We start from the raw sequence: 18,421 nt of genomic DNA, 5'->3' as shown, positions 1-18,421 counted from the left end.
GATACTATACTAGTATAATTAGCATATTAGAATTATTTCTAAAGCAGGGTTCCTCAAATCGAACCCTGATCAAACTCACCTACCTTTGATTTTTCTAATGATACACAAAGTATATTCTCTTATTTTAAGTCTAAAAGAAGTAAACTAATAGCACACTTGAACACATTTCTTTTTTGTAAGGGTTGTCATCGTATTTCATTTCAAAATAAAATGTTTGCTAATACTTTTGGAACATTTTATTAGGTGGCACAAATGCATTTTTGAGATCCAACATTTTTAAATATGTGACCATCAAATGTACAAACTTTTAATACTGGAAAGCATGTTGGTCTAGTTTTCAGCCTCAGGGTTATGAGTCTGTTGCTTTGTTCTCATGCTTTCGTGAATATCCATGAGAGTTTCACAGTTCTTCATGGTGTGTTTTCTCTGCATCTTCATCCACTTTTAGTTTTAGCTCATCCTGAGTAATCAGACCATCAGAGTTCCTATCCTGGTTCTTGAACATATCCATGATGACAGTATCTGGATCCTGAGCTGGTTTAAGACGACCTTTCCCTTCTGATACCTGCTGTTTGATGAACTTTGAAAACTGTGGAGACACAAGGAACAGGAATAAAGTTAGGATTAAAACTAAATCATTGCTTTCTTACCCAAGTGACTGTGGCACTTACTAAAACAAGTATTAAATTATATAGACCATGTGCCCTGACGAGGTAAATTACTTCAGCAACAGTAAAGAAAAAGCTAATAAAAAAGGGCCAAACACAAGTCCTATATCTAGCAATGTAACATGTCTTACAGTAACTAGTCAAAAGTCAGTGAGTTTTGTATTGTGCCCTTGAGTAAGGCCCTTATTGTGGTCTCACACAGGTCCACCTTGCAGCATATTTTGGTCAAGAACCACACACTTTATTTGACTGACATGTAAAGTTTTCACAAGATAACACATTTCAGGGCTTGATTGTGATCATCATCATTTTTAAGCAGATCAGGGTTCCGACAACTACATCAGAAAAGCTTGCTCAAAGGAGGAAAGCATCTAGAGCTAAAAACGGACCTCCTCTAAAGGGACCTGTTGGTCCTGGTTGATGTCTAGTTCCTTAAACAGCTGAACCGGACTCTCTTCGAGCCAAATGAACAGGTAGCCTTCTGGAAGCCCCTTCTGCAGAGACACCAACTCCAGTTCGAACCGCAGCACTGCACTCCCTGGAACAATGCCAGCTAGAAAAACAAGAGAACACAGGACAAGGATGTACATTTGTGATTACCATATTTTCCGGACTATAAGTTGCACTTCTTTTCATAGTTTGGCTGGTCCTGCGACTTATATTCTGGTGTTACTTATTTATCAAATTTAATTTGACATGAACCAAGAGAAAACATTACCGTCTCCAGCCGCGAGAGGGCGCTCTATGCTGCTCAGTGCTCCTGTAGACTACCACTGAAAACATAGAGCTCCCTCTCGCGGCTGTAGAGGGTAATGTTTTCTCTTGGTTCTTGGTTCTAAATAAATGCAACCTTATATACCGGTATGTTTTTTTCCTCGTCATGACATATTTTTGGACTGATGCGACTTATAGTCCGAAAAATACGGTAAATGTTTGTAAAACACAAATTCATAACCACTGATTCTGGCTAATTGATTTTCTCCAAGTCATCTTATGTGAGATGAGAAATATTCACAGATCAAACGAAAACAGTCCAAAACCTTTCTAAACATATTTTTTACATTTCAGTGTCACTGTATTTGAGCTAGTACAGTGACATTGTTCCTGTCTGTACAGGTAGTTGGTCGGCACTGGTTTACATCCTTTTAGAGTATGAAACAGACACATGAAATAAGACACACCTCCTTTCTCTCCATGTCCAAGGTGTGGTGGCACTATGACTGTCCGTCTCTCTCCTACACACATATTCCTAAGAGCCTCGTCTAGGCCGTCAATTATTTTATCCCCTCCAAGCACCACATCCTGTGGGGTCTCATAGTCCCTCCTACAAAGATCAGACATTAATAACTTTAATCCAAATCACAAAACCATTAGCAAATTGCATTAGTATTAATTCACTTAAATTTAAATACATTAAAAATGTAATTAATACTGAAGCTATTATAAAGATATTAGATAGATTGGGGAAACTCACGATGTAAAGAGCAGCGTGCCGTCCAGCAGCGAGCAGTTGTAGTGGTACTGAATGAAGTCATTCACCTCACTGGTTTCATTACACACCTCAGGTTTACGTGTGATATCCACCTGCACTGGATCTTTGACGCCATGGAAGTCTATCACATGGATGTCAAAGACCAACACGGCTGAACCTGGAATGTCTTTACCTGGCCAAAACAGAGCTGCACTTACTGGATAGTAACATTTTGAATGTAAATAGCAGTTAACATCAGCTATCTGTCACTGTGTATCTCTTGTCACCCACTCAAGTAGATCAGGGCTGAGCTTTGTCACTACCCTTTGAAATTTGTGAAATGTCTATCATCATTGGCTATTACATGCACTATACACTATTTAGCCTATCCATAGAAGCGGCAGCCAATGAGCATGTGCATTCTCTCGAACCATGTCATTTCAACATGGCAAATAAATGTAGGCAACTGACCTGCCCAATACATAATTAAAACACTTTTTATAGAAAAGTCATATGAGTATTGTCTTCATCTCATGTGAGTATACACCGGGTCGGAAATTGACTGGGGCTTGGGGCAAAAATTCGAATTTTAAGGAAACGGGGGAATAAATGCACCTGTACAATTCAATGGAATCTATTACAGCCGTCAAGATTAAAGTGAAAAATAAAAAGTGTGGCATTGATCATACTTCATCAGATTTATTTTTACACACTGACCAATGTCAAGAGCCAGTCAGTGTTTTTTATTTATATAATTTATGTGGGATAATTACATTTTGCAAGTGTTGTGTAAATATTTATGCCACCTTTAAGCAGCATTAAACAGTCCTGTGAAAAATCAGGGGTGTCAAACTCAATTCCTGGAAGGCCGGAGCCCTGCAGAGTTTAGATTCAACCCTAATTAAACACACCTGATCCAACCAATCAAGTCCTTCAGACTTATTTGAAGACTACATGGTATGTGTGTTAGAAACAACCTTAACCTTAACCTCAACTGAGCTTGACAAGCCTTGTGTAAATAAACATGGCACACTTTTCATTCAACTTTCATTGATAAACTAGCATTTAAAATAAATTAGGATAATCTAACCTGCCCCCTGCTGGCCATATGCAAGATGAGGCGGCAAGATGATTCTTCTCCTCTCTCCTGTACACACACCCTGCAAGCCTTTATCCATTCCAGCAATCACGTAGCCCATTCCAATGTATGTGTTGTACGTATGGTTGTACTGATAGCTGTGACATTAGAGGTAATATAATACATTAGAATCTCAGTAACATCTACAGCAATCCAAACCAATAAACAAGCAAAAAAAAAAAATTAAACCTGGAGTCAAATGTGATGCCATTGAGAAAGGAAGCATTGTAGTGGTAGCGAATGTAATCGCCCGCAACAGTCTTGCGTGTACATGGTTCAGGCGCTTCCATGACCTCCACAATGATGTCATCTTTAGGGTTGTGGAGGTCTTCCAGGAGAATGTGATACACTAATGATGCATGAGGAGGGATTTCTGTGCCTGGGGAAAAGAGAGACACAAGAAAGGTGAAATCACGGGGAACAAGGAATGAGAGGTCAGAAAGATAATTTGTTTTAAAAAAAAAATCACCCAGAAATGAAAATTTGCCCATAAATTACTCACCCTCAAGTCATCCTAGGTGAATATGACTTTCTTCTATCAGACGAAACAACAGCTTGAAAGATCAAAGACTGGACTGGATTCGTCTAAAAGTAGTAAGTCATTTATACCTAGGATGACTTGAGGGTGAGTAAATTATGGGCAAATTTTCATTTTTTGGGTGAACTAACTCTTTAAGAGTTCAAAACTATTATTTTTTAAAGTGTTCCAACATGTTGTAGCTACCTGTATATAATGTGCCAGTCCTAGGATTTTGGAAATAAGTGAATTTACATAAAGTTGGATATGTACTGCATAGAAGCAGTACACTCGTGTAGGATGATATATATACTATATAGCACATCTCAATTGCTTAATTGCTTGTTTTGTTGTAAAATATAAACTATATTATCACCCAGCTTTAATCTGCTAAATGCGACTTTAAGACATAAATATATTAATATATATAAACATTAATAGCATGATTTTCTCTAAAGCTGCTTGGAAATGTGTATTGTGAAAAGAACTATACAAATAAATTTGGCTTGACTAAACCAAAATAACAACTGTCTGTCAATGGATGTACTGTATATTAGGAGTGGGGTTTTTTTTTTAAGTGTGTGTGTGTGTGATTTTACTAAACCTCACACAGGAAACATTTATGCTTTTTATTTTGAGAAAAAAAATCAGTTCAATGTCCAAAAGTGTTACTCTAGATTTGTTAAGGCTGGAATACACTACACAATCTAAACTGATTTTAAAACTCAAGGAATCATACACCTTCCGGCTTTGTATACAGAGGAAAAACTGGGCATCACTCACTAAATAAGCGGTGTTTAGTAGCATTTCATCAGAAACTTTCAAATGAATAAGACTTCACGCCATGTTACTATAAAGGGGATCAGCATTAGCGGAGACATCAAATAAGCGCTGCAATACTTATAAGCAATTGCAATGCATGGTACTAGTGGAATCCTGCAGCTCTGAGAGGGAGAGTGGGCCTACTGAACTGCTATACGTGATTGTGCACAACAGCAAAAATATATAGCAGTGAGATGCAAAACATGAATGCTGACATGACAGTTACATGCACTTGAGCGTGGAGGGCGTTCTGCTGTCATCCAAACACTTGTAGAAAAGACAACAGGTAGTTGACAGGGTATTGGCCCTTCGAAGTGCAATTACAGTATTTTCACAGATATACAGATGTCTTTTAGATGGAGCGCTCACCTCTGAAATTGTCTTCAGCACTTACTATGACAGTGTGTCTACAAACTGTTGATTGGCCAGATGCGCAGATCCCATAAGTCTGGGCTGGATGCCAGACTGAGTCACTTGCGTGAGAGCGGAAGTCTCTTCTCAATGAAATTGGCCATTGAAGTCCCAAGAACCAGGGCTGCATGTTCCCTGTGCCTCGGCGCTTGTACACCCTGTGATTGAGATTTCCAGGGAGACAGACAGCTCAACAGACAGGAGGTGCTGGTCTGCCCATGCCAACAGGTGAGTGTGTGAAGAGGGCGAGAATGGGAACCACCATGGTGATTTATGAACGCCATAGCGGCCATGTTGTCCATGCAAATGTGAACATGCTTGTGACAGACCTAAGTGTAGAAACACTTCAGAAAAAGGTGACCTGCTCTGAGCACAAGGCAGTTCCAGACAGGTCATCAGGTACCTTTTCTCCATGTCTGACCAGGCACAGAGTGCCAGGTGACCATAGTCTGCATTACACTATTGAAATGGGGCAATCTGTATCTTTCATATTGAGCTTGTCTCTTTAAGGTAAGGGGAGAAAGAATTCTGATAGGATACATATTAGTATCTTCTGTATTCTTTTGTCCAGCTTGTTACACTGAACAATGGAACAATTATAGCACAAAGTAAACCAGTGATCTCAGTGCCTGCAATAGTCAAGTCACCTGTATTTGTATAACGCTTTATACAATACTGATTGTGTCAAAGCAGCTTTACAGTGTCAAACAGAAAAATAGTTTGTCAATAATGCAAGAGGACAATAACAAAGTCTGTTGTCCTGGAGTCATTTTTTCAAGTCAGTAAATTGATGATTCTGTGATGTCATCATCCATTTCAGCTCTCTTTCAATAGTGTCTGTGCAATCAGTCACGCATCCCCAATGAAGCAAGCCAAAGGTGACAGTGGCAAGGAACCAAAACTCCATCGGTGACAGTAGTGGAGAAAAAACCTTGGGAGAAACCAGGCCGAGTCAGGGGGCTAGTTCTCCTCTGGCCAGACAAAACCAGCATGGCATGGTTTAATTCCAGGCTGCAACATAGGTCAGATTGTGCAGAGGATTTGTCTGGTTCCTGTCGTCTTGTGCTGAAGGTCATTAAGGTGGCAAGGTCTTTGCAGGGAATCTGTCTCTGGTGAACATCTAGCTGACGTGGTCTCCGTTGATATCCAGGTATTCTCTAGATGCTGATCGACCATCTTGTCTGTATATGGACTGGATTTGGGTGGCTACGGTGACCTTGGAATAAGAATGAAAGAGGCTAATATTAGTGTAGATGCCATCCTTCTTACGATGTAGAGAGAAAATTGGGTGTTATGGGAAGTGTTCCCAGATCCGGCAGGAAACTGAGAGAACAGTAAAATAACAGGAAGTCTTGATTATCGATCCGACTATAATGCTATATGGCACATTCCTCATTCCGGGAAGGAATGGCATTACGTTCTTATATTCTCTGGCTGTGCAGCTGACTTATGGGCCTTTCACACAGGACGCGGTATGCGCGGCGCTGCGCTATAAAACCCATTCATCTCAATGGCTTGCGCCGCACAAGGACGTTTTGTTGCTGCGTCGACCAAAGCGCAAGCGCAGCGGTGCGCATCATTTGCGTGCTTGCGCGCACGCCGCGGTCAAAGTTCAAAATAGTTAAACTTTTGCCGCTACGCTCTGTGACGATTACCAGCGCGACCAATAGAATTGGGGGATCCAAACAAGCACGGAAATCAAAATGGATGAACGGCTAGTACTGTGTGTGTCAGAATTTCCTGAGCTGTACGATACAAGTTTGAGGTCGTACCCACAGCTTCTTCTTCCTTGCTTCTCTCTTAATTCTCCTCAGCAGGACTAGCGCTATCGCTCACTTCTTACAACGGGACAGATACATGTTTGCTGCTGACCGAAAGGAGGAACAACAGACTATGAAATAGCTCCCGCTAAAAGTTTTTAAAACTCCGCCTACCCCATAGCGCAGCGCAAATCGCATTGTATCTGAAGGGCAACGCTGAACCCAGCGGCAAGCGCCAAGCATACCGCGTCCTGTGTGAAGAACCATTAGGCTCTATGCAAAAGTCTGAAGCTGGGCTAGACAACATGCAGTCGCACAGAGCTATGCAGACGAAGAGCGCTGAAAACAGTGGCACAGCTGGTGTGTCATAATATGGATATGAATGGCAATATATCGCCAGTGTACACCATGGCTAATGTAAGCAACACCATACAACTATATGAAAAACATTGGCGAAGCCCGTGTTTACCAAAGGACAATGCACGGCACTCATCACAAAAAAAGGCAACACATAGCAGCAGCACCAGCACATAGCGGTCTAAGCACTACTACACATCTGTATGAAAGACAGCAGCACAGACAGTGCTTATCATAGAAGGGTGACACACAGCTGCAGCACCTGCATATACTGTATAATAGTCAGCAACTTACATAGTGGTCAGTGTAATCAACTTTACATGCTGGCAAATACAGCAGTCAGTGTCGCAAGACTACCTACATGAATGACAGCAGCAGAGCTGTTGCTTATCAAAGAAGGGCACAGCACGATGGCAGAGTACAGTATATATAGAGGTCATTTAAAGAAACACTATACATCTACATGAAAGACAGCAGCACAGCCGGTGCTTATTGAAGAAGGGTAGTGCACAGTGGCAGCGCAGGCATATATGTTGGTCAGTGTAAACAACACACATCTGTATGAAAGACAGCGGAACAATCGATGCTTATCAAAGAAGGCAGCTCATGGCGGCATACATAGCTGTCAGTGTAAACCACACTTAAAAATCTAAAGACAGCAGCACAGGCAGTGCGTATCAAGGCAATGAGTGGCGGCAGTGCTGGCATATAGAGTGTTAATGGCACTACACATCCTATTGAAAACAGTTGCACAGCAACTGTGCATATCAAAGTCAGTGAGAGTGCTGGAGTTTATGGCGATTAGTATAGAGAGCACTACACTCACTACACAAGTATACACTATACATTATACAGTGATATGTCATAACCTCTTTGTGACGAGTGGGGCGGGGCCAAGAGCCGTGGGACAGAGTGAGGCCGGTGGAGTGATTGGGAAATGAGCGACACCTGATCCACTCACCGGTCTCGAGTCCCACGGAGGAGATTGGAAGGATACAAAAGAGGAGCGACGACAGTGAAGGACAAGAGAGGACCAGGCCTGGGCCCACCACCTCGAGCGTCCACGGCAGCAGACTACTTCGCCCTGCTCGATGGCACCGCGGATTCACCCCAGTGGCGAGGGATCTTCGACAGTGCGTCCCCCTCCTTCCTCCTGGGTTTTGGCACCAGTGTAACAATATAAAAACTTAGCAATCCCAGGAAGAAGGAGGCAGGAACTGGTTGACATTCAAATTATGTTTTAATACTAAAATAAACACAAAACAGCACAAACAAAACTACAACACAAAATAAATCCCAGGCCTGGTCCTCTCTCTCCTTCACTGTCGTCGCTCCTTTTTTGTATCCTTCCGATCTCCTCCGTGGGACTCGAGACCGGTGAGTGGAGCAGGTGTTGCTCATTTCCCAATCAGTCCACCGGCCTTGCTCTGTTCCCACGGCTCTCGGCCCCGCCCCACTTGCCACACTCTTGAAAGCTGAAGCTGCCTGCCTTGCTACTTTGTACACAACAGAGTACCATGACACTCTGCTTGAAAAGAAAACCACAGCGCATCAGAACATCGGCTCCTGCGTCATCAGGATCACATGCATGCGTCATGGTACACTTGTGAACAGTGGCGGAGACTGACACAGAAGAGAAGAATTGTTGAATAAAGTCAGTATTATTGTTTTCTTTGTACACAAAAAGTATCCTCTCTCTTGGCTGGGATATTTTGTGCTTTGTACAATACAGAACGCCGCTGAGGCGGGGGGCAGTTTATATCATAATCCCATTCAGAGTGCAAGGGGTCAGCAGGACCTGTGCCAGCATATGAGCTCTGCTGCAAACTTTACATTCTGCATATAGCTCCACTACCATGAGGGGAGCATGAGAGCCAGATTTTTTTCTTGAAGTAAGGTATGCACCGCCTATGACGAATGCTTGGGCATGGCCAGGCGGAATATGCAAAGTTCTAGTTTGTCTGGGATCCTAATGGTTCCCACACAGATCAAGCAGACCTAAATGATATCTTCAATCAATTCTTCATCAGAACATTTGACGTTACGAATATCGATACAGTTGGCCCTGTATCAATATTGTGACACGTTTGCAGCCATGGACCGCACTTAATTTGAATACAAGAATAACATTTAAAATTGAGTTGAAAAGTGCAAGGATGAATATGAATAGTGAATAATATATAAACTACAATAAGGTTTAATCTGGCTGCAGAGGAACACAACTGGGTTGCCTGATATAAAGAGATGTAATCCCCAAAACAGAGTTTCCCATTTGTGCAATATGGAAATATCTGCTAAGTGTGCTACTTATCTTTGTCAACCTGGCATTCATGTGTATGCATTCTCTCTCCACCATAGATAAACGCGCTTGTTTTCTGAAAACAATGGTTAGCTTGCAGTTTAGCAATCTCCACTTCAATATTCTATTCTCAGAAAAGTGTAATTCATCAAGTTCATTTATGAGAGAGAGAGAGAAGCTGTGTATGTATGAATTACCACCATTGTATCGAAGCGATATGTATCATTTCGTGACTTTGCTGATGATACACAACCCTACTTCCATAGGTCATTCATTGTTTCTGTCATCTACGGCTGTCAAAAAAAAACCAATTCAAACATTTGTCTCAACATTCACCTCTTGTACGCGCACCATCCGCGTGGTCTCAAAAAAAATCGCCTGCACGCGGATGACAGAAATGATATAATGTGGACGGTGCGCAGACTACCGAAGTATACTTGACCTTTATCAGTGGCGCACGAGATGCGATGACGATGTGTCATTGCATTATAAGGTTTATGTTAGCCTATCCACTTGAAGCCACTAGAAAAAAGAAAAAAAAAAGAAGAAGAAGAAGAGAACATCAATGTGGAGAAGATCTTGTTTACATCAAAACTGAAACCAAGCCATTTACACAGAACACATATTCCGCGCATTTTCTAGAGGGACAATGTTGGACTCGTGTCTCGCACAAGAGAGCCACATGTTTGGAAAGACATGTAAAATTAATGTAAGTTCAACTTTTTAAAAACATATCTCGAGACTTTATGGTGGGTTTTTGGTCCCCATCCCACTGCATCTCATGTTTTTAAATGAAAAAATGTATTCTGTGTTACCGGCTTTCCGCCCTTTTTATTTAACTATGCATGCATACATGACACTGTTTTGTTTATAGTTCAAGCAACTTAATTAGTTATAATTGGTTCATAAACATTATTTTACTTTTTTTTTCACAGTCATGTATTCTAATGCTTTGAATAAACGTGCATTAGTAATATTTTGCTCGATGCGCCCTCTTGTGGCCTCAGAAGAGAAGCAAAAAGCTTTTCTTCACCCTAACTGAAATTATGCATTTTAAATTTGAATATAATTTGAATATTGATAATATTTAAGTAAAAAATTCGAATTTAGTTTTTCAACTATTTTGACAGCCCTACTGTCACCTATTAATCACCTATTGCATTTCAGTGTGGTACTCTGTCTGTACCTCAGAAAACAGGAAGTCTCTCCAGCGTATAATTAAAACAGCAGAGAGGATTACAGGCTCCTATAGCTCCCAAGACTGGAGGACATTTAGAGGGCACATTGCACCCGGAAGGCCAAAACCATCATCAGAGACCCTTTAGATCTAGGTCACAACATGTTCATCCTCCTGCCATCTGAGAAACAGTATGCCCACACAACAAGACTCAAAAATAGATTCTATCAGAGCAGTCTCTCTTTTGAACACCCTACCTTCACTGCAAAAATGGCTTATCTTACTTAGTATTTTTGTCTGGTTTCTAGTCAAAATATCTTAAAATTCTTAAATTAAGATGCTTTTTTCTTATATAAGCCAAATGACTTAAGATATTACGTCTTTTCACTGGCAGATAATTTTACTTGTTTTAAGCAAAATGCACTTGATTTCGTTTTTTTTTCCCTTGAAAACAAGACTAAATATCTTACAGTAAGTCATTTGGCTTATCTAGTAAAAGTATCTTGATTCAAGAATTGTAAGATATTTTGATTAGAAACCAGACAAAATACTAAGTAAGATAAGCCATTTTTTGCAGTGTTCCACATGTACCTAGAGACCTAAACCACATCCCCACATACTGCCTCTCAGTGCAGTGTCTTAAATGTATAAAATGTGTGTGCAGATTTGTACATGGTACATCACTAATTTGAATGTATCAAGAAGGCATCTGGAAGTTGCTCCACCCAGTGTTGCCAAAATTTTTTGCTAGATTTAGTGACTCCCCTTAGTGACTTTTTTCCTAAAAAGCAACTAGCGGCAAATCTAGTGACTTTCTTGGACAAACATTATTTAGCCTCTGAGACTCTCCGGTACTGCCGCATGAGTGTGAGGTCTTGCTTTCCCAGGACACAAACCTCTCTGGCCCTGTCCCAAATCCACCCTAAACCCCTGCGATCTTCTTCTGCATCTGTACTTTCGTGACATAATTCCGCATTGACTGTCGGGTAGAAGTCTGCTGCAGAGCTCGCCCCAGTGCGGGCTCGGCAGAAGTGTGGATCGAGGGGCGCATAACGGCTGCAAAGGACTTTACGGACACACGGCGGCCATTGTCCGTAAGACCGCAAGTGCACATGAAGTGTTCCATTTGGGACAGGGCCTCTCTCTGCGTTTGCTCTGTTCAGAGGATATTCTGTTGCTTCCAACTCTATTTTACATGCAAGTATTGCCGAAATCACAGTGTGACGAGTGGGGCGGGGCCGAGAGCCGTGGGAACGGGGCGAGGCTGGTGGAGTGATTGGAGATGAGCGACACCTGCTCAACCCACCAGTCTCGAGTCCCACGGAGGAGATGGAAGGATATAAAACAGGAGCGATGACAGTGAAGGACGAGAGAGGACCAGGCCTGGGTTTTAGTTGTGTTTGGTTTTTATTTGTGCGCGTCAGTCGTCCGTGAGGGGCTGACATGCTGTTTTGTCTTTATTTTGTAATTAAAGTTTGATTTGATTGTCTGCCAGTTCCCGCCTCCTCCTTTCCGATGATTATGAAGTTTGTAAATTGTTACAGTGGTGCCGAAGCCCGGGAGAAGGAGGGACGTGCTGCTGAAGATCCCTCGCAGCTGTGGTGAATCCACGGTGCCATCGAGCAGGCGAGGAAGTGTGCCGTCATGGACGCTCAAGGCGGAGGGCGTCTGGGAATTTTTTTGTTTTCTCCTCCCTTCCCTCTCTCGTCTCTGTCGCTCCTCATCCTTCCATCTCCTTTTCTCTCGCCTCGTCTGTCCTATCCCCAGGTTCCCGAAGGTCCCCGTGAGCGGTCCCCCCCGGTAGGGGGGGGGGGGGGGGTAGAGCGAAGTCTCGAGGGTACCCCCCGGCCTGCTAGGGGCGATGGGGGTATGTGGCGAGTGGGGCGGGGCCGAGAGCCTTGGGAACGGGGCGAGGCCGGTGGAGTGATAGGTGATGAGCGACACCTGCTCGACCCACCGGTCTCGAGTCCCACAGAGGAGATGGAAGGATATAAAACAGGAGCGACGACAGTGAAGGACGAGAGAGGACCAGGCCTGGGTTTTAGTTGTGTTTGGTTTTTATTTGTGCGCGTCAGTCATCCGTGAGGGGCTGACGCGCTGTTTTGTCTTTATTTTGTCATTAAAATATCATTTGATTGTCCGCCGGTTCCGCCTCCTTCTTCCCGATGATTATGAAGTATGTACGTTGTTACACACAGCACAGCCATTGTCTTAATCATTTGTAGGTGTATTTGATTTCATTAGGCAATGTTGTGATTAGGATTTTAGTGTAGATTAATATATTTGAGAGCTGGTTATTCAGTCTTAATAGAATGTGTTTCAGTCACTATAATATTCATTCTTTTGACTGATAACAGAAACAAATATATTAATAAAAACAGTTTTATTGAGAATTTAGCTGCATTAAAATGCAGTACGTGAGCACAGGGAGGCAAGACAATATGAAGCACTGATACCATGAATTTGATGAGTTTGAGTCTCATTCCAGCAGGGATTGTAGGTAGGGTGAGTGAGGCCCGGACTGGCCATCAGGAGCACCGGGAGTATTCCAGGTGGCCTAGCGGCAGATTTGGCCCATTGCCCAATTTTTTTTTTTTAGTTATTATTATTATTATTGTTATTAATGTTTTACATTTATGCCTTCTCAATGTAACAAAGTGATAATTTCCAATTTTTTTCATTCGATAATAAATCATGAATCAGTTAGTCTTGACTGGCAGCACTGCGCTACACAAATCAGCTCATGTCTGTTCCGCTTCCATCAAACAGTTCCAAACAGAACCGATGCGTGGGACTCAATGAAAGAGATAAAGCGGCCAGAAGAAACAGTGAATTGTAGCTACATCATAGACCTGTTCAAGGCTTCAAGTGCAGGTCAGATTAATATGTAAATAGACTAGAAATGTTTGTCTTTATTAAACTAGTTGACTTTTGAGTATTAAACTGCTAGTATTTGTTAGGCTATAGCACCCCATTATTATTATCATCATTCAGAATACTGTCCTAAAAGGACATCAATATCAATTGTAAAGTTACATTAAAAAATAGCAGAGACATATATTCGCATGGACTTAATGTACAGCGAGGGAGGGAGCTAGAGCAGACAACAACACAAATATAATGAGTCACAGCCTAATAATGCAATAGTGTGTTCAGTGTTCTTTTTTTTTTCAACAAATACATTGTACTAATTTTGACATTTAGGCACTTTTTTCTATTACACTACCAGTCAAAAGGTTTTGATCAGTAAGATTTTTTAATGTTTTTTTTTTTTAAAGAAGTCTCTTCTGCTCACCACGCCTGCATTTATTTGATCCAAAATACAGCAAAAATAGCAATATTGTGAAATATTTATATTATTAAAATGACTAATGTATTTTAAAATATAAATTATTCCTGTGATTTTAATGTTGAATTTTCAGCATCATTACTCCAGTCTTCAGTGTCACATGATCCTTCAGAAATCATTCTAATATGCTGATTTGCTGCTCAAAAATATTTATTATTATTATTATGCTGAAAATAGATAAGATTTATTTGTTCAGGTTTCTTTATTGAATAGAAAGTTCAGAAGAACAGCATTTATCTGAAATAGAAATCCCTTGTAACATTATAAATGTCTTTATCATCACATCTGACTCCAAGCTTTTGGTATAGTGCATGTATAATGTTACAAAAGCTTTTTATTTCAGATAAATGCGGATCTTTGGATGTTTCTATTCATCAAAATATTCTGATGTACTCAACTATTTTAAATATTGATAATAATAATAATAACAACAACAACAACAAATATGTTTCTTGAACAGCAATTGAGCATATTTGAATGATATCTGAAGGATCATGTGAAAATTCAGCTTTTTATTCACAGAAATAAATTACATTTTAAAATATATCCCAACCGAAAGCAGTTATTTTACATGGTAAAAATATTTCACAATATTACTGCTCTTGCTGTTTTTTGGATTAAATAAATGCAGGATTAGTGGGGGGAGGGGCAGAGATGTGTCCCAATCCGGCCCTGGGGGAGTGAATGTACAGCCCTCTCTACGTACAATGTGTGTACGTAGCCTAAAGTTCTTTCTTACCTACTTACTTTAGGCTTCAGTATTTGAGGGAAAAAGGTGTTTCCCCAAAGCATCAGTTTACACTGTAAAGTAGAGAGACCCTCTCGAAAGGAAGCCCAGAATTATATTGACACGTGAGAAAAATCCAACAGAATATAAAAGAGTGCAACCATGTCCAAGATTTGAATAAAAATCTATAATTAATAGAACTAGTTGTTCTTAATATGTACATGTGGATGGTTTGCTTGCTTACCAAAACCTTTTTCTCCAAATGCCAAAAATGGGGGGATGATGAAGTGTCGTATTTCTCCCACACACATGCCCAGCAACCCTTCATCCAAGCCTTTTATGAGCCAACCTTCCCCAACCACTGCATCCTGCGTCTGGGAACGCTTGTAGCTGCATTATGTCCAATACAAGATTAATCAACACACTTCTGATACTGTATATGACGTGTCCACTAAGATACTTGATTCGCTTTTAGATGTTAAAAAACTTTCTCTTATGCCAGTTCAATGTACAAAGAGAATTATTATGAAGCCATATGTAAAATTATTTGCATGAACAGTGTCAACACTGTGGATCCATGGCAATATCAACATATTGCTCAAACAAGAGCATGAGTTTGTTGGCAGGAGAGTTCAGGAAACTTGTTTGTAAAAAGTTATTATTTTTTGCAGTTCCTTCGAGGTGAGACTACTAGGACAGTAAGTAGCACTAACCTGGAGTCAAATACAGTGCCATCCAGCAATGTCCCATTGAAGTGAAAACGGACAAAGTCAGTCCTCATGACTGAGCGCTTGCATTCTTTAGGTGTAATGATGACTTCGGTCTGAACGTGGTCTGCTCTGTTAAAGATGTCCAGCAGAACCAGATCAAACACTAATGTTGTGTCTGGTGGCACTTTATCACCTGAAATGGCACAGAAGGAAGACAAGACAGATTTCTATGATATCTAATACAATGCACCCAGACATTTTTAGCCATGACCTGTGTGTCCAAATGGTTTTTGAGCTGCTGTCCAAGTCTGAGAAATAAACTAGTATGCACATTTAGTTTGATGAATGTAAAAGGTTAGTTTGGGTATATTACCTGCTCCTTGGCTACCGTAAGCCAAGTGGGGGGGTACAGTGATCCTCCTACGCTCATTCACACACATACCCAGAATGCCTTTGTCCACACCAACAATCTGCCACTTTTGGCCCACTTGTCCAAAGAATGCAGCCCCCCTATCATAGCTGCATTTAAAACAAACAAATCACATTACAATACATTTATTGTGAAAAGGAAAGACTTCCAACACACAGCATACATGCACACACATAGCTTTGGAAGCCATAAAAGTACATTTTACACAAGTCAAGACCAATTTTTTTATATAGCTCTTTTAGAAATGCAGCTTGTCTATCATGTATTAATATTATTCAGAATAGTTGTTTTCAAGCTACACTGAAAAAAACTGCACAAGGCACAGAAACCGAGTGAGCTTCCTATCATATATATATATATATATATATATATATATATATATATATATAATATGCAATATAATATTGTTAAATAGACTTGAGTAGAAAATCTTGAACAAACCTATTTGCATGTAACTTTAAAAGGCTACTTCAAATTATATTATAGAAGTAGCCTGATTTTACCATATTACAAACAACGTATTCCAATGTAATATTCCATTGGTGAACGTCCAGAAAATCACCGCGCTACACTGGACGTCTCCAAAACACAATGTTATCGCCTGATGTGAATATTTTTAATGTGCAAGATGCAAAGAATGAACATCACTCAGTGAACAGTTGGCTTAATTATCTCACCTAGAGTCAAAAAGTTTTCCGTCAGTGAAAGTGCCGTTATAGTGATAACGCACGAAATCTCCTGATTTCGCTTCTCTGATGCAGTTCTTAGGGATGAAGTGTCGATCAACTGCAATATCATCGATAGGCCCGGGGTTACAGTCCACGGAGAACCACGTCGCCAGCAGTAAACTTAAAATAACCCTCCGTACCATTTTAAGGAAAATGTAGACTGAGAGAGAGTGAGGCTTGTGTGCAGTCAGTTGTGGTGGGCTCCTGTAGGAGGAGTTCGGATGTGTAAACGTGGAAGATCTTCAGCTGGGATGTTGCTTCGGGCACTTTTTCCGTGTTTGGAACAAAGAAAACTTCAGGCTCTGAATTATTTTATAGAGTGATCAGTTGTAAAACCATTGTTTACTGTGATTATTCCTGATGTTATTGGTTAAAATGTTGAGAAAATGACGCACAAGTGGAAAAATATGTAATGAGATCATATTTCACGGAAACGGATTGAAAAAGCCGTTCAGAAGGCTATGACCGTTGGATTACAGGCTTTAGCGGCGTCGCGTTTTAGTCAGGAACATGAGCCATGTATTATTTATTTATTTATTTAATTTTGTTTTGAAGCCTATGACTTAACTGCTTGGTGTTCGGTTCATTCTTATTCTGTCAAATAATGTTTTTGTTGTTGCTTGGTTTAACCCCTTAGCATTCCTGCACAATTTGCCTAAAACGCGTAAAAAAAGCATAGGCCTAAGTTACCCAAATCAATTGCGAGCTATTCAACAAAACTCAGTGTCACCAACGTAAGTCTGGTATTGACAGTAATAAAGCAATAAGCCCCAAGAGAACATTGTTTACAGTGAATTTATAACAGCAAAATCACATTACGTCCTTTTTGTCGTTTTTTTTTACGATAATAATATAATCTTTCCAAAGATATGTGACATGTTTAGTTTTTTTTGTGTGTGTGTATTTTTGTATGGTGTTGTATAAGTGACCCTCAAAAATATGCAGTGTACCGTGGGTGTGAAACGAGGAAAATTGTTTTGTTGTTGTTGTTGATAAGTTTCCAAAAAAGTAGCGTTGTTATGCCTTATTTCTGCGTGACTGACTAATATCAAAGTCCTTTTAAGACTAGGGTATAGTCTTTGCTGACATAAGCGGAGGGAACCAACTCCAGCTAAGACTAAAAGCAGCCAAATTAAACATCATAAACCCGTCTTTTTAGCCAACAACTAGGGTGTCATGTAGGCTAATGAAATATGTTTAATGGGGCTGAATTTGTATTTAACATATTATATATAGAAAGTGACATTATCACTAACTTTGATCTATCGCAAGTTTAAGCACTCTCTCTCTCTCTCACAATCGACACTGTCTGTTCATTTTCACTTTGTTAGCAACAGATGTAATAAATTGAATTTGTTTGTGCAGGGGCATGTTTGTCCAATTTAGTGGCATTTTTGCCTCAAGTCTCCATGGCCAGCCTTACACACGCTCCGCCCATGTTTGCTGATATTCCACAATCTGTTCGGAATCCTCAAGCCACCTTCCGTGCATGATCTTTCAGAAATCATTCTAATATGCTGATTTATTATGTTGGAAACAGTTGTGCTTCTTTTTATTATTATTATTTACATTTGTATTTATTTATTTATTTTTGGAACAATAATACATTTTGGGGGGTTCATTGATAAATAAAAATGTAAAAAGAAAAGGATTTATTCAATATAGAGATATTTAAAAAAGAAAAAATCAATCTTTACTATCACTGTTTCTATCAATTTAACAAATCCTTCCTAAATAAAAACTAATTTCTTTCAAAAAAAAAAAAAAAACATGACCAATAGAGTATATTGTTACAAAAGTTAGATTTTAAATAAATACTGTTCTTTTTTAAACTTTTTATTCATCAAAGAATCCAGA

The 18,421-nt window shown here is 40.2% G+C and overlaps 1 protein-coding gene across 1 annotated transcript; it reads right to left on the bottom strand.

Moving 5' to 3' along the window:
* Nucleotides 1–221: 221 nt before the first annotated feature.
* On the bottom strand, nt 222–16,813 carry fkbp10b (FKBP prolyl isomerase 10b). Its single transcript, XM_059530645.1, has 10 exons — nt 16,514–16,813; nt 15,780–15,925; nt 15,410–15,599; nt 14,941–15,086; nt 3,467–3,656; nt 3,230–3,375; nt 2,143–2,332; nt 1,850–1,992; nt 1,058–1,221; nt 222–589 (listed from the first exon to the last, which is right to left on the bottom strand). The coding sequence occupies exons 1-10, from the start codon at nt 16,705–16,707 to the stop codon at nt 401–403; spliced, it is 1,698 nt and encodes a 565-aa protein (XP_059386628.1). The 5' UTR covers nt 16,708–16,813; the 3' UTR covers nt 222–400.
* Between the last annotated feature and the right edge of the window lie 1,608 nt (nt 16,814–18,421).

The sequence above is a fragment of the Carassius carassius genome, chromosome 39 (assembly GCF_963082965.1).
Source record: "Carassius carassius chromosome 39, fCarCar2.1, whole genome shotgun sequence".
NCBI classification, from domain to species: domain Eukaryota; kingdom Metazoa; phylum Chordata; class Actinopteri; order Cypriniformes; family Cyprinidae; genus Carassius; species Carassius carassius.
The sequence above is the reverse complement of the archived record's forward strand: the minus strand, read 5'-3'. Positions and strand labels throughout refer to the sequence as shown.